Raw genomic sequence first — 16,042 nt, 5'->3', positions numbered from 1 at the left:
AATCACGGCGCAAAATTGTGTTACAACATTAAATCTCAGCAAAAATATATTTTATATATGTTAATTTAGATTTGTTTGTAAAATAATATGCATAATATAATATTAAAATATAAATAACTGTATTTTAAAAAACGTTGAATTATTGAACACTTATACATTTTTGAATGATTACAATTTAAGGTTTGCTTTTTTTTAATAGCTAGTAAACTAGTAATAAGACATTCTCAACGATTATGATTTAAGCAGTGTATTAGTAGTTAGTATGCTACACTCCAAGAAAAGGTTGTAAAAATAGGGCACAATCTACTATGTTAATATGAAAGAATTTTACGTATTGCTTTTTTACCTGCATTTTAAATTACGCATTGTGTTTTCGGGTTACAGGGTTACAGTGGATAATGGATAACGTCCTGGAAAATTACTAGCAGCCTATATTTTCCATTTTTCTTACAGCATACTAACTGATCAACAATCGCAAGTACAAGCTATAACAAAGTGTAGCCTATCATAAATGAACAATTATTCAGTTGTTATTATTATTATTATTATTATATTGAAGAAATGCAAATAGCAGCTAATTCAATTCACGTGATGTGTGTACTGCTAGGCATCTTTGGTTTTCTTTTTGTGTAATTAGGATGGAAAATGTGTGTCTTTTTATTGCCTGAGTCACTTATCAAAAGTTGCTAAAAGTTGCCAAATAAATTTTAAAAAATTGCTAAATTTGTTGCTAGGTGCTTTTGGAAGAAAAAGTTGCTAGGGTAGTCTGAAAAGTTGCTAAATTTAGCAACAAAATTGCTAAGTTGGCAACACTGGTTGTGACGTTCGCGAACGAACCGATTCTTTTGAACGGCTCATAAACATGAACGATGGGAGCCGAGTCGCGGCTGGGGGGGGAGCCGTTCTTTCTGTCGTTCTTTTTTTCCTATGCGTGTTTCACACAGATGCACACAAATTAGCTCCTCCGCGAGACAGAACAGTTATAGGGGGAGGGGCTACTGCCTAACAGCATGATGATAGTTGTGCACGCATCCTTCACTTGAGTACTCCAGTGGAAAAAAATCCTGCGTGCCTCTGTCATTGGGTAGGGGCGGAGTTTAAAAAATTAAAAAAAAAACACGTGCGAGTGCCTCTCTGTCTCAGTGCCAACGTCAGTAATAGCGGGTCGTTCGAAGGAAGAAGACACACACGTGACACGTCTGAAAATGAGCCAGAGGAAAAGGAGCAGCATTTGGTAAGGCTACATGCAGCATTTGTCAAAAAGTAATTTCATTTAAGTCTGGGTCAACAAATAATTTACACAGGCATTTGAAGACTCAACACCCAACACTGCAGGTCACAGGTTTGAGAGCAGAGCCAGACTCAGACAACAACAGTGACCAGGCCCGGAGTGGCCATCGGGAGAACCGGGAGATTTCCCGGTGGGCCGCTCTGCCCCGCTCATAAATTGGGCCGAGCTTTTTATTTTATTTTATTTTTTTACATACACAGAATAACGTCTATGTGTTTAGGTTACTGTGTGGCTGATAACTAAGCTAATATCACTATATTTGAATTTAACATTAAAATCTCTCTCTCTCTCTTCCTCTACACAAGCGCGTGTCCCAGGTCGTTGCCATGGAGACAAACCGAAACCATTAATGCTGTGGTGTGAGTTAGCGAGAGTGCGCTAATCGCGGGAAGAATAAAATGGATAGTAAAAAAAAAAAGCCAGCTTAAAAAAAAGAAAGGCATTGGAGGATGACGCCGCCAAATGTGCCAAACTGACAAATATTTTTTCAAGAAGACAAACGAGCACACCTGACCTGGCGACTCAAGATACACTAGCAACATTTACAGTTATGCATTTGGCAAACGCTTTTATCCAAACTTGAAGGAATTTTTTTTATTCGGTTTAGTATCAGTTTTATTCAGTTTTTTTCTATTGATTGTCTGTATCAATTAAATGTAAGTGATTTTAGCCTGTTCTTTCTTTCTTTCGAGATGCTTACTGATTTTCCATTTAGTTATTGATGACTGCTTGGCATCTTTCAATTTTGAATTGAACTTTTTTTTTTTTTTTTAATAATGTTACAGTTGTATGTGTTGCAGAAATGTTTCATATAATTTATTTCATTACTTTATTTATTACATTGACGTGTATATAAAAAAACAATAGTGCAAAAAGTATATTTCTTACTGCACTGTTACTTTATTTTCGTTCGAATGCAAACCATTTTTTCATAATGTAACAGTTGGACTACTTGTTGCAGAAAAGTCAGTATGTGATTTGTTATTGATATTTATGGTCATATTTACATTATTCATATTTTTCATTGAAACATGTCAAAAATAAATATAACAGGATAGTAAGAACAGATCTGTCACTTCATTTATCCAGATTCAGGTGGTGGGCTGGTCTTGAGCATTACACTCCCGGGCTGAAAACTGATCCCACTCCGGCCCTGACAGTGACACTGATGTGTCCATTGCCTCCTCTGCCTCCACATCAAGTGCAACTGCAGCCACAGCAGCCTCTGACCCCACTGGGCCCACCACATCGCCAGTAATAGTGGACTGTATGTAGACATTTCCATTTTATTTATTCTAATTTTATCTACAGTATATTTAAAACTTTAAATATTTTTTGTATTCTATCAAAATGTTCTTGTGTGACAACAATGTTCTTGTGTGGAAGTGTTTGTAGTAAAAGCTGTTTTGCTCAGAAATTTATTGCAGCCGGCTTTGTTTTTGATGTTTATTTGTGAATAGGTATTGTATGAATAACATAAGTCAACGTAGCTTTACACATACACACACTTTGTACTAAAGGTAAATCCAAAATAGTGATGTCACTGTCTAAGCAGAGGGATGTTATGCAACCCTATGGAATATAGTCCACACATGACAAATGAGGTAATAATCAATATTTCAGAATAATTCAAACTCAGATATTGGTGTGTGATATCTGAGTTTTAATTATTTGACTACAAATCTCACCTCATCATTCCTCCCAGTGATTATTTCCAGGATAAACTGCGATGCCCCCAAGTTGGCTTCTTAAAACTGACTAAATATTTAAAAAGAGCCGTTCTTTTGAACGGCTCTTTGAAAGGAACGGATCGCCAAGATCCGGATCCCCTCAAAGAGCCATAAATCCCATCACTAGTATTTAGCACTTTTCCTTTCGTTTTCTTCTTCTACTTCTTCGTAGGTTTTGCTGGCGCGTTGTTAACAGATCCATACCGCCACCTACTGAAAAGGAGCGTGGATATTCAGCTATATATTCCAAAACGTTCTTCATATTTCTATATATTTAACCCAATAACATTTCAACTGTGCATTTATTATTTTCCCTGGTTCTGGACTATTATCTAAGATGCTGGATATTGTAAATGCCTGACAAATTGTTTCGGTTCCATATATAGGCTACTATTAATGCATGTTCTACAGGTTCTGCTTCTTGACATTAATCCATGATGCATAAACCCGTTTTATTTTTCTCCATAATGTATAACATAGCATTAATTAGAGTGCTCTCAGATATGTGAAAATCAGTACTTTTATGTTGATGTTGATTGAGGTTAACAGGTCTTGCAGTTCTCCAAATGGAATTATATGCATTGCCTCCCTAACCTAATACACAAATATTCACTGCAAATTTAAACTTCGTATTCATCTGGATGTTTAAACATTTTATCTTTTTGAGGCCCAACACAAATAAATATTTACTAGTTTTTGATTGCCGCTGATGGTTATAAACACACTTCACATGGTGTGATGAACTCTATGGTGATCTTGAGAAACTGCAGATAAAATTTCCATTCCATCAGTAGACCGATGCAGTTTGAGGTGCTGCATTATATCCTAGATCATTAAAACTAATAATTTGACATTTGATTTCCTTATGCTAATGTTTAAGATTATTATGTTGCGTTCTTGCATTTTGCTTTCAGACAGTTGTTAAGGTCTTTAGTGGCAAAAATACACAAAACACAATTTAGTCTTTAGTTCAAACTTGTATTAAAGCTCATAAAACAATACCAAGTACAACTGAACCGAGATCAAATCATTTATCATGTCTCTGTTTACAGCAAACACATCTTTTGTCTCACATTAGAAAATTTAGCTTACATGATTTTGATACATTATGTACAACATATAAAAAATATATTGTGAAAAAATATATATCTGAGTGCTAAATTTGATAATTAGGATTACAATTCAATTATGATTGTAGCTTTATACTGAAGACCCAGAATCCTCTCTGTTCTGACCACTGACTCTATTCCTGTGAATAAAACAAAATCGTAATGTATATCAACACTAAACCAACAATAACCATTCAATATCAAATATCATTACTGCACATGCATGTTCCTAATAATGTAGCATTATTGATTTTGGTGCATGTGTGTATTTCCGTCATTAAATATACTAAGAGCTGCAGTTTTGTGCAAATTTGTGCATATAAGAAAAATATAAATATCCCCATTCTGACACAGTGCTATAAGGCTTTAAAACTGCTACAAGCATTGGTTTCATTTTTTTTTTTGTGATGATATTCTCATCACAAAAAAAAAAAAAAAAAAGAGTTCATGTTTGAATATGTAATGAACATGATAGATTCTGGGTACAGACGTCACATCACACATATTCATTTATCTTCATACAGTACTATAACAAGGCTCTTCTGAGGATCCTCACCTGATAATGACAGTCCTTTTCATTTCACAAGATTTTAAGATTTAGAGCAGGATGTAAACTTCGTACCAGTGTGCTTTGTAGCAGCTCTAAACAAAGTCTGTTCACGGTCTAGTCTGTAAGGAGAAATCAGGAGAGAAATTGCAAAGAATTGCAAATTAGTTATTATATTTCAATTTAAAAAGTAAAATGAAGTGTCACATTAAATTACTATTCTTAAAGTTAGCTGCTTAGTTAGTTGCACACATGTCTAAAACAATATTTGGGTTTTACATATAATCCATATAAACATGAATTATGTTCAAATGTTGTTATGACTGCAGAAGAGCCTGCGACTCCTATTGAGTCACTGTAAAGAGAAACACATGCTGATGACTTTATGGTTTATGTACTTGATGACAAAATGCAAACACAAATGATATTATGAATTAAAATCAAAAACTTTGAGTGAAACTTTCACTAGTTAAAGCTGTTTGTCCTCTAGTTTAAACATTGCTTGTATTGGTCTTAGTAAATAATGTAAAATAATGTAAATAATGTTGCTTGTCCAATGTATAAAATACTAATAAAAATTAAAGTTTTAAATGTCAGATTTGTTCTAATACAAACTCTTTCAATAAAGCTTAATATGCATATTTTTGAAAGCTGTCCCATGTATTAAATCTATATGAAGCTCTCTTTAATACCACAAAGAGATATTTGCTCACCTCAGTTCACAGTTTGAGTCTCGCAGCACATGAATCAGCTGCTGCAGTCTCCAATCATATTGTTTCTCAGATCAAGCTCTTTTATAAACTGCAGTGCGTTTGTGTTTGTCAAAGACTGAGTTAAAGAAGAAACGTCTGTAATGCCACAGAAATTTAGACTAAAAAAGACAAACAGAAAGACACAATCATAAAACAAATCATAATTAATAATTGTAAACAAACATTATATGAACTTATACGAATCTGATTTAAACTGTGATTTTAAGAATTGTGAAGTTCCTCACCTCAATCTCTCCAGTTTACAGTCTGAATCCTTCAGTACGTCACATAAGCTATTCACTCCTGTGTTTTTTATTTGATTCTCGCTGAGGTCCAGCACTCTCAGGTGTGATTTGTTTGATTTCAGAGCTGAAGTCAGGATGAGACCCTGCTCGTCTGTAATACTGCATTCACTCAAACTGAGGAAAGAAAAAGAAAATACAATGATTCAGATCCATGTTAAGCTCTTGTGAGTTAAATGCATCATGTTACATTATTTTAGTTGTGCCATTACTGTCTTCTTTCACAGAAAATTTGTCAGATTTCAGCACAATTTTATAGTATCAAATGCTTCAGAGTTTAATGTGCTTTATACTGACACACATACTAAACAATCAGTAGCTAATAGTAAATTTCAGTCTTTCTTTAGGTGAGGAAATGCCAGAAGATGTAGCTAATGATGTGACATGAGTCTGTTTTCTTAAAATAAAGTAACACCTTTAACTTTAACCACACCGTAACTGTTGTACAGTATAATGATACTAACTCTAGTATTTCCAGCTTGCATTGTGGGTTCATCAGTAGATCACTGAGGTTTTTCACTCCAGATTCTCCTAATTCATTCATACTCAGGTTCAGCTCTCTCAGGTGTGATGGGTTTGATTTCAGAGCTGAAGTCACAGCAGAACAACCTTCATCTGTCATTAAACAGTATTTTAATCTACATTGAGAGAAAGTAGAAAAATCACACTTCATTCTGTTTCATTTAAATAAAAAAATTTTTCTTGTATGTAAATAATCTTCACCTCAATCTCTCCAGTTTACAGTGTGAATCCTTCAGTACATCACATAAGCTATTCACTCCTGTGCTTTTTAGCTCATTCCTACTGAGGTTCAGTTCTCTCAGGTGTGATGGGTTTGATTTCAGAGCTGAAGTCAGGATGAAACACTGTTTCTCTGTAATACTGCATTCACACAAACTAAGGATCAAAAGAGAAAAGGCAATGAAACAAACACATGTTAAGTTCATGTGTGAGCTGAATTCATAACGAGTAAATACACAATGTAAACAGATAAAATCATTTATAATAAGCGCAATATTCCTTTAAAAATAAGGACTGTCTATTTTGATTTCATGATGACTTTAAGAAATCAAACGGTAAACATTAATAACACTGTAACACTGTAGAGTATAATGATACTAACTGTAATTTATCCAGTTTGAATTGTGGGTTCATCAGTAGATCACTGAGGTTTTTAACTCCAGAGTCTCCTAGTTTATTTCCACTCAGGTCCAGCTCTCTCAGGTGTGACGGGTTTGATTTCAGAGCTGAGGTAACAGCAGAACAACCTCCATCTGTCATATCACAGCAGCTTAACCTACATTAGAAAGAGAGCATGAAAAGATAGAAGAAAACTATTTATTTAGTAAAGTCACAAAATAACTAAATAATAAAAAAAAAAAAAAAAAAAAAACAGACAGAGGAAGAAAACAACAGAAAAACAAATAAACCGTTCATTCATCACATATTTTACACTTCTTTCTTCTGTGTAGGTGTTTGTTCTGATCTCATGCATCAAGATCAAAAAAGCTTTTTATCACCCATTAAAAGAAAGCAACGGTAAAACAGGTTCATAACCAGAGCTGCTGCCATCATTCTTGGGGTGGCGTGTCATATTATTAGGCCTGCACTACTTTATTATACAATATTTTTAATTTATCTTTTTCTTTTAGCATACATCACTAAGTGATGCTCCAGGACACATCATCATCAGTAATGTTTCTTGGGGCCATCAGGTGTTTTCGAGTCTTTCAACAACCATACACCCTTTACCAGATGACCCAGCCAGGACTGACTGCCTCCTGATCCACAACCACCATGCAGGAACCTCCGTTGCCTCCGTGGCTGACTTAATGCATCGTTGCCTGCAGGCCCCTCTGATGCCCAGCATGTCATAGACTCTGCAACCAACCTCAATTGGCTTGTACCTTGCAACAAGCCATTGCTCCGGCACTCTTCTACCAGTTCAGTAGACTTGGTTCTCTTCCTCTCATTGGTCTCCTCAATACGGTCCTCCCAGGGAACTGTGAGTTCTGAAAGGATGATCTGCTTGGAGGCTTCTGAGATCGGAACCTTGTCTGGCCTTAGCCATGGCAGCAGTTTCTGGGAACATCAGTTGCTTTCCCAGGTCAACTTTCAGCTCTGAGTCCTGTGCTGTTGAAAGCAGGCCAAAGGAAGTAGTCCTGTAGGTGGTGTTACCTTCTCCCCAGCCTTGACAAAAGTTACAGTCTTCTTCACTGGAGGTAGGCACTTGCAGTGAGTGATCCCACTGGAGATGGTATCTGCAATGGCTTTCTGGCCTTCTAAGTCCCTCTCATCAGGCACAGAGGGAAAGAACAAGTTGGAAGGGCTTGGTAGTACATCGTAGACAGCCTGTATTAGGAATTTTATTCAGTGGGGCTCGGATTTCAAAAGCCCAGCCCAAGTGACTTTGAACAACACCATTTGTTTCCACCTTGTCCAGGCTTCCTGCTGCTGCATCTCAACCATCCTGCTGGCTCTCACTTCCTTGAGCAATGCTCGTACCTAATTTTGGAGCTGCTACCTCCTCCTTGCCTTGCCATAGCAAAATGTCATGTTACTACCCAGGCCTGTTCTTCCTTGAGCCACTGTGCCCACCAACACCCTTTGCTCCAAACTTGATTCAGCAACATGTCCTGACCTCAATCATTGCCTGAGAGATTTTTGGGTCACATGACTCATGGTCCTGCAACTGTAGCACCTCCCCAAACAAATATGTAATGAATGCTTTATTCATTTTTTTTTTTTCATTTTAAAGACAAAATAAAAAAGTGATTTTAAGCATTTTGATTCTTGTGTGAATATTCCTCACCTCAATCTCTCCAGTTTACAGTGTGAATCCTTCAATATGTCACATAAGTGATTCACTCCTGTGTTTTTTATTGGATTTCCACTGAGCTCCAGCTCTCTCAGGTGTGATAGGTTTGATTTCAGAGCTGAAGTCAGGATGTCACACTGTTTCTCTGTAATACTGCAATCCCACAGACTGAGGACAGGAAGAGAAGAAAATGAGTCAGATCTACAATGATCATTTAAGGTTTTGGAGAATTTTTTCATCATGTCTGACAAAAATTTGTCATTGTAAACTGACAACTCAGAAATTACCACTATCTAGCATTAAAAAGATTAAAGGGGTCATAAACTGCCTCCATTTTTATTTTGTACTGTTCTCTACAATCCACTTATAATGTTGTCAAGATTTTTACATTAAAAAAATCATAATTTAGAAGTAATAGGCTACTTTCTGTTCTGTTTTTGACTTCCTCATCAGAACACTCTGTTTGAATAGGCGTGACGGACTGTAGACTCAGAAGTAAACGCCAACTGCTATGATTGGCTAATAGTTATATATGTATCATTCACTCTTTCCTAACGTTGGAATCAGAAGGAAGGCAATGCAAAGACCACAGCTTGGAACTGCACATCATCCTGTTGTCTTCAGAGCATCTTTATTGTTTGATTTTTGCATAGACCTGCATGTTTGCCTCTCTCGTAAACACTTCATGCACAAATCAGTGGGCAGGGCTAAACAGGCAGCGATGTAGAAGCAGGCGTTGATCTTCTTCTGCGGAGGTGGTGTTTGCATCCTAGAGTAGAACATTTCAAAAGCTATCATTTTGGCAGACTGCCTTCGATACAAGCTGTTTTTATAGTAATGACCAAGTTTTGAGTTCTGAAAATTACAGGATGTTTTTATAGTACAACGACCTCTTATGTGAAAATCAAGGAAATTTTCATGACCCCTTTAATGAATGCTCTAAAAAAATATATTGCTCATTGCTAGTTTGTTAGCTAATACATTAATGTTAATGAATGAGTTATGATTATGACTGTGTAGATAAAGCTTCACCAGTGAAGAAAAACAGTGGGCGAAAAGTGAAAGTGAATGACAGTGACCAAACACTACAAAGGATTGTGCCCAAACAACACACAACTACTGCAGCATTGTGAAAGCAAACCTCAAATATAAAATATTCACCTTACAGACCGTTTCCACAAAAAGCAACCACAAAGAACTTTACAAATCCTGCAACTGCCAAAACTTAAATCAGACAGTAGCGCTAAAATGTGAAAGAGATGGAGTCATGATTATAAAACATGGACATTTGGAGCACCAAGATAAACTTCAACACTTTCCCTCACCAGAAAAATCACTTGACCTGAATATTATCAAACCACTGTGGACAGTTTTGGAGTGAAGCATGAGAAACTGATTCCCTCTGTATCTGAAGCAACTGGCAGATGTTTTTATCCACAACCTTCAACTCAATACTATTCAAAAGTTGCATGAATTCATTCTAAGAAAGTCGGTGTCAAACTGGAGAACAGACAACAGCATGAGTGATTCTGAATCTTTATTGAAGTGAAATTCACCAACCGACAACACAGGAATTTAAGGCACTGTAAGGAATTCAGGCAGGGTACTTAGATTATCATGGCACAGAAGAACAGGAGGGTATACAGATAAGCAGTCAAGTACGCAGCAGTATTAGACAAGACCAGATGACAAAATGAGGGTGAGTGCTGTCTTTATAGTAGTCCATGATGTTTGATGATAGGTGCATATGGTTAATATTCTGGTGATGGTGAATGAGGGAGAGGAGTTGCAGGATCTGGGGCCGGTTGCACCAGCTGTACTTAAGTTACAAATTAGCCTAGCTTTGATGTAAATGGGCACTAAGTTACAACTTACGCACTACTAAATATGTGTTCGTTGTACCATTACACTTAGTTGAAGTGTAACTCTACCAGAGGTGGAAAGAGTACGAAAATATTCTACTCAAATAAAAGTAAAAAGAAGCTCATTTAAAATTTACTCAGAGTAAAAATTACTTAGTTACATTTTAACAGTGGGAAGGATGCAAAAATGGGATAGGTCAAGGGTGTCAAACTCAGTTCCTGGAGGGCCACAGCCCTGCACAGTTTAGATATAACCCCAATTAGACACATCTGATCCATCTAATTTAATCATTTAGGCTTATTTGAAAACTACATGGTATGTGTGTTGGAGCAGGGTTGGAACTAAACTTTGCAGGGCTGCGCCCTCCTGGAACTGAGTTTGACACCCGTGGAATAGACCTATAAATCTCAAACTAGTTGTTTTTAATTAAAGGGATCAGTTATTTAGAATAATAAGACATTTGGGCCGTTACCAGGCAAATTAAATCAGTATCAACAAAATTCATCTTTGCAATGCAGAGGAAACATAAGCTTCATCTGAAGTGGCATTTAGATGTATTTACACGCTGTTTAATGCAGAACATGAATGCATTTAGCCTGCAGTCACAAATGCAGAAATAATGTTTTGATAAGACATAAAATGTTGAATACTCGTTTGAAATTATAAAAATAATAATAAAAAAAAAAAAGTGTGGAAGAAAAAGATGCACAACCAACCGAGAGAACCGCAGCCTTATGAGGATTGTCAAGCAAAATCGATTCAAGAATTTGGGTGAACTTCACAAGGAATGGATTGAGGCTGGGGTCAAGGCATCAAGAGCCACCACACACAGATGTGTCAAGGAATTTGGTTACAGTTGTCGTATTCCTCTTGTTAAGCCATAATTCCTCCTGAACCACAGACAACGTCAGAGGCGTCTTACCTGGGCTAAGGAGAAGACGAACTGGACTGTTGCCCAGTGGTCCAAAGTCCTCTTTTCAGAGGAGAGCAAGTTTTGTATTTCATTTGGAAACCAAGGTCCTAGAGTCTGGAGGAAGGGTGGAGAAGCTCATAGCCCAAGTTGCTTGAAGTCCAGTGTTAAGTTTCCACAGTCTGTGATGATTTGGGGTGCAATGTCATCTGCTGGTGTTGGTCCATTGTGTTATTTGAAAACCAAAGTCACTGCACCGGTTTACCAAGAAATTTTGGAGCACTTCATGCTTCCTTCTGCTGACCAGCTTTTTGAAGATGCTGATTTCATTTTCCAGCAGGATTTGGTACCTGCCCACACTGCCAAAAGCACCAAAAGTTGGTTAAATGACCATGGTGTTGGTGTGCTTGACTGGCCAGCAAACTCACCAGACCTGAACCCCATAGAGAATCTATGGGGTATTGTCAAGAGGAAAATGAGAAACAAGAGACCAAAAAATGCAGATGAGATGAAGGCCACTGTCAAAGAAACCTGGGCTTCCATACCACCTCAGCAGTGCCACAAACTGATCACCTCCATGCCATGCCGAATTGAGGCAGTAATTAAAGCAAAAGGAGCCCCAACCAAGTATTGAGTACATATACTGATGAACATACTTTCCAGAAGGCCAACAATTCACTAAAAATGTTTTTTTTAATTTTTTTTTTATTGGTCTTCTAATTTTTTTATTGGTCTTCTAAGTATTCTAATTTTTTGAGATTGGTGGGTTTTTGTTAAATGTGAGCCAAAATCATCACAATTAAAAGAACCAAAGACTTAAACTACTTCAGTCTGTGCGCAATTAATTTATTTAATACACGAGTTTCGCAATTTGAGTTGAATTACTGAAATGAATGAACTTTTACACGACATTCTAATTTATTGAGATGCACCTGTATATACGTTTTCGGCCCCTATATCTTCAAATCTGTGATTCATTCTAAATGCATTTCAACAGACTGAATCAAGCAGTGAAAGAACAAACTCTAAATGCACACATGCACTATAATCTACTAGACTTCACGGCACTCTGTTTGGTTTTTGGCAAAATACTGATAATGTTAAATTGCACATCGTTAAAACAACAATTATGATATTATCGCAGTCAATATATATCGCACACCCTGCACCACTGTCTTTTTGGCTAATTTGTGCTTTTGCTAAACTATCAAAGCTTCATTTTAATCACCAATGCAATGATGCATGTATTTACCTTACCTCTACATGCTTGCGAAGGGTTGATGTCGAAATTTTATAAGCTGCTAGTTTGGTCTCCCTAGGCAAACACAGTTTACACTGCATAATAGAGCATAAATACGGCCAGGGGTTCACTTCATTTCCTTCGAATTCAACTTCAGCCGATTACGATGGGGTTTCGTTTTCAGCTGGGTCTGCGCCATTAACGCTTGTTTGGTTCGTCTGCATCTTTCTTGTGATTTTAGCGCCAGTTTGTTCTCCTGCCCATTATTTACTGCAGTAGTTTCCAGGGAGCGATTTTTTTTTTACTCAGTAATTAATGTGTTTTAAAATGTAGTGAAGTACAATACTTCAAACTATACTTAAGTAAAAGTAAAATTACAGATTTTAAAAATTACTTTAAAAAGTAGAAGTACACAAAAAAGCTACTCAATTACAGTAACACGAGTAAATGTAATTTGTTACTTTCCACCTCTGAATTCTACGTATAAAATAAATATTTACGGAAGCGTCTGATCAGGAGTAACGGTTGCAATAAAATAGAAGACTGAGTGAACTGCATCAATATGCTCTTCTTTTATAATAATAATAATAATAATAATAATAATAATAATAATTCCTTACATTTATATAGCGCTTTTCTAGGCACTCAAAGCGCTTTTTACATTGCGGTGGGGGGTCTCCTCATCCACCACCAGTGTGCAGCAATCACCTGGATGATGCGACGGCAGACATAGTGCGCCAGAACGCCCACCACGCACCAGCTTATTGGTGGAGAGGAGACAGAGTGATGAAGCCAATCAGCAGATATGGGGATTGTTAGGAGGCCATGATGGTCAGAGGCCAATGGGCGAATTTGGCCAGGATGCCGAGGTCACACCTCTACTCTTTTCGAAAGACATCCTGGGATTTTTAATGACCACAGAGAGTCAGGACCTTGGTTTAACGTCTCATCCATCTCATCACCCACACAAGCCACAAGGTGAGCACCCCCTACTGGTCTCACTAGCACCTCTTCCAGCAGCAACCTAGTTTTCCCAGGATGTCTCCCATCCAGGTACTGACCAGGCTCAACCCTGCTTAGCTTCAGTGAGTAACCAGTCTTGGGCTACAGGGTGACATGGCTGCCGACAATGTAATTTTACCTGACAACCTTCAATCCTTTAGGCATATATGATGCTGCTGACATTTACACTCACGTACATATTAATAGAGAGAACAATATGTGAATAAACATGCGCTAAAAAAGAAAAAGTATTTACCCCATCTACAGCGAGCCTCTGTGCGCTTCGGTCCGTGTTGCGCATGTCAGATGAAATAATAAACAAATGGCATTTCTTATGTTTTTTTCTTTCAGTATTTATTGATCCTTATTTATTTCAATTACAGTTTCTGAATGTTATTTACATATAAAATAGCTTACATATAGACTAATGTTATTAAAGGGGTGGTTTACTGTTTTTTTTCTAGGCTTGATTGTGTTTATGGGGTGCAATCTAACATGGGTTCATGCTTGTTTTTTTAAAAAACGCATTATTTTTCATATAATTTACCTTTATTCCACACCGCTCTGTCCCTTCTCTGACAAACGCCTCGATTATTTCCTGTTTTTATGAAGCCCCTCCCTCAGAAATACATGATGGGCTCTGATTGGTTAGCTGGCTCAGTGTGTTGTGATTCGCTAAACCGCCGAGCGTGCATCTAAATGTCCCGCCCCTCAGCTCAGCGGCATGTGCTCCGGTTGTATTGTAAACAAAGGTGTAGTCTATATTGCTTATCAATTTGAGCCCGATTGAGACGCAGAGGATATTAGTGAAGAGGATCGCGCAGAACCTGTGCACGCACGGCTCTTAATGGTATGTTTGTTGTCTCATACTTTTAGATATGCTGTTATTATGCTACTGCTTATGTTAGCTTTTAATATACGGTTTTATTCTGATTAAAGCTTTAATACAGTATGGCAACCACACACGCGTCCATGTATAATGCTTCTCATTGCTATGTGAAAATGTATAATTGGAACAGTTTGTTGGAGCTGATCTGAATGAGAGAGCGAGAGAGAGAGAGAGAGATGCAGAGCAGGGCAACGTGAGGAACAGTATTAAGAAAGGCTGTTTTAGAACATTAATTTTGAAACTTGTGAATCCATTAGAATCGTTAGAAGACAGAATCGCGATTCATATACGAATAGATTTTTACGTGCACCCCTAGTTTTATCTTCCTCTTCTCTAAAGCAGCACAGCATGGCCTCACCCCCTTCCTTACATGTTCCCGAGGGCGGGGTTTATCTGGGTCCGTGACGTATCAGACCTGGGAAGTAGTTCGTTGTAGTCCCTTACCAGGCATTTTTGAAGGAATTAAACTTCCAGAATTTTAAAAGACCCTCTGTTTGCATTGAACTTTCAGCGCTGCAACTTTGCAGATATTGTTTATGCTCAAACAGCAACATTACACACTAACTAACGTTAAAAAAGTGAAATTGCAATCAACCACCCCTTTAATGTATCGTTTTTAATGGAAACTTGTTTTTACCATTAGTATGCACGAGGCAAAATAAGTTAGAACGAACGATAAATTAAAATTCATACCATTTAATCAAGTTCTGCTGGCGTATTTGAAGGTTTCTATTGGATGATTTAGGGTAAACGTCATATGTGACTATGCATTACTTTACGGAGAGCTTACAAACTACGAGCTACGTCCTGCCTTACGAACAACTGGTGCAACCAAATAATGTATTGATTTAGTTACAAACTAGCTAGTAGTTACTAAGCCTCTAGTGTGGACTTAACGTTCTAATTTAAGTAAAAACTTACTAATGGCTGGTGCAACCATACCCAGGTGCTGATAGTACAGCTGAGTCAGTATTAAAGGTAAATGGTGGTAAAACACCTTAATATAATATCGCCTATTTCCTATGTGTCCACAAAGCATTATCAAGGAACACAAAATTAATACCTGAGGCTCCTGACAATATATATGTGACCCTGGACCACAAAACCAGTCTTAAGTTGCTGGGGTATATTTGTAGCAATAGCCAAAAATACATTGTATGGGTCAAAATTATCCATTTTTCTTTTATGCCAAAAATCATTAGGATATTAAGTAAAGATCATGTTCCATGAAGATATTTTGTACATTTATTACCGTAAATGTATAAAAACTTCATTTTTGATTAGTAATATGCATTGCTACTAACTTCATTTGGACAAATTTAAAGGCAATTTACTCAATATTTAGATTTAGACCATACAGCAATGGAAATCTTATTTATTCAGCTTTCAGATGATGTATAAATCTCAATTTTGTAAAATTGACACTTAAGACTGGTTTTGTGGTCCAGGGTCACATATAGGTCTTATAAAGTGAAATGATCAGTCTCTGAAAGACACTCAGGGTTCCCACTCTTTCATGAACACCAGATTCAAGGACTTTTATAAGCACCATTTATTTTATATCAAGCACCTATCAAATTCACACACCA

At 37.1% G+C, this 16,042-nt stretch overlaps 1 protein-coding gene and 1 long non-coding RNA gene across 2 annotated transcripts in view; one reads left to right on the top strand and one right to left on the bottom strand.

Annotated features, from left to right (window-relative positions):
* The first annotated feature begins 138 nt into the window (after nucleotides 1-138).
* LOC131530065 (uncharacterized) lies at nucleotides 139-8,363 on the top strand. The gene is made up of 3 exons (XR_009268311.1): nucleotides 139-1,234; nucleotides 2,381-2,558; nucleotides 7,384-8,363. It is a non-coding gene; the product is annotated as an uncharacterized LOC131530065 (long non-coding RNA).
* LOC131530061 (uncharacterized) overlaps nucleotides 4,567-16,042 on the bottom strand; it is a 53,736-nt gene continuing 42,260 nt past the window's right edge. Inside the window, 8 exon segments of the mRNA XM_058760135.1 lie at nucleotides 4,567-4,799; nucleotides 5,391-5,436; nucleotides 5,439-5,548; nucleotides 5,675-5,848; nucleotides 6,196-6,369; nucleotides 6,455-6,628; nucleotides 6,855-7,028; nucleotides 8,544-8,717. Of these exon segments, the coding sequence (XP_058616118.1) occupies nucleotides 4,721-4,799; nucleotides 5,391-5,436; nucleotides 5,439-5,548; nucleotides 5,675-5,848; nucleotides 6,196-6,369; nucleotides 6,455-6,628; nucleotides 6,855-7,028; nucleotides 8,544-8,717 (1,105 nt within the window). The 3' untranslated portion in view covers nucleotides 4,567-4,720.

The sequence above is a fragment of the Onychostoma macrolepis genome, chromosome 22 (assembly GCF_012432095.1).
Source record: "Onychostoma macrolepis isolate SWU-2019 chromosome 22, ASM1243209v1, whole genome shotgun sequence".
NCBI lineage: Eukaryota > Metazoa > Chordata > Actinopteri > Cypriniformes > Cyprinidae > Onychostoma > Onychostoma macrolepis.
This window is presented reverse-complemented; position numbering and strand designations above follow the sequence as displayed.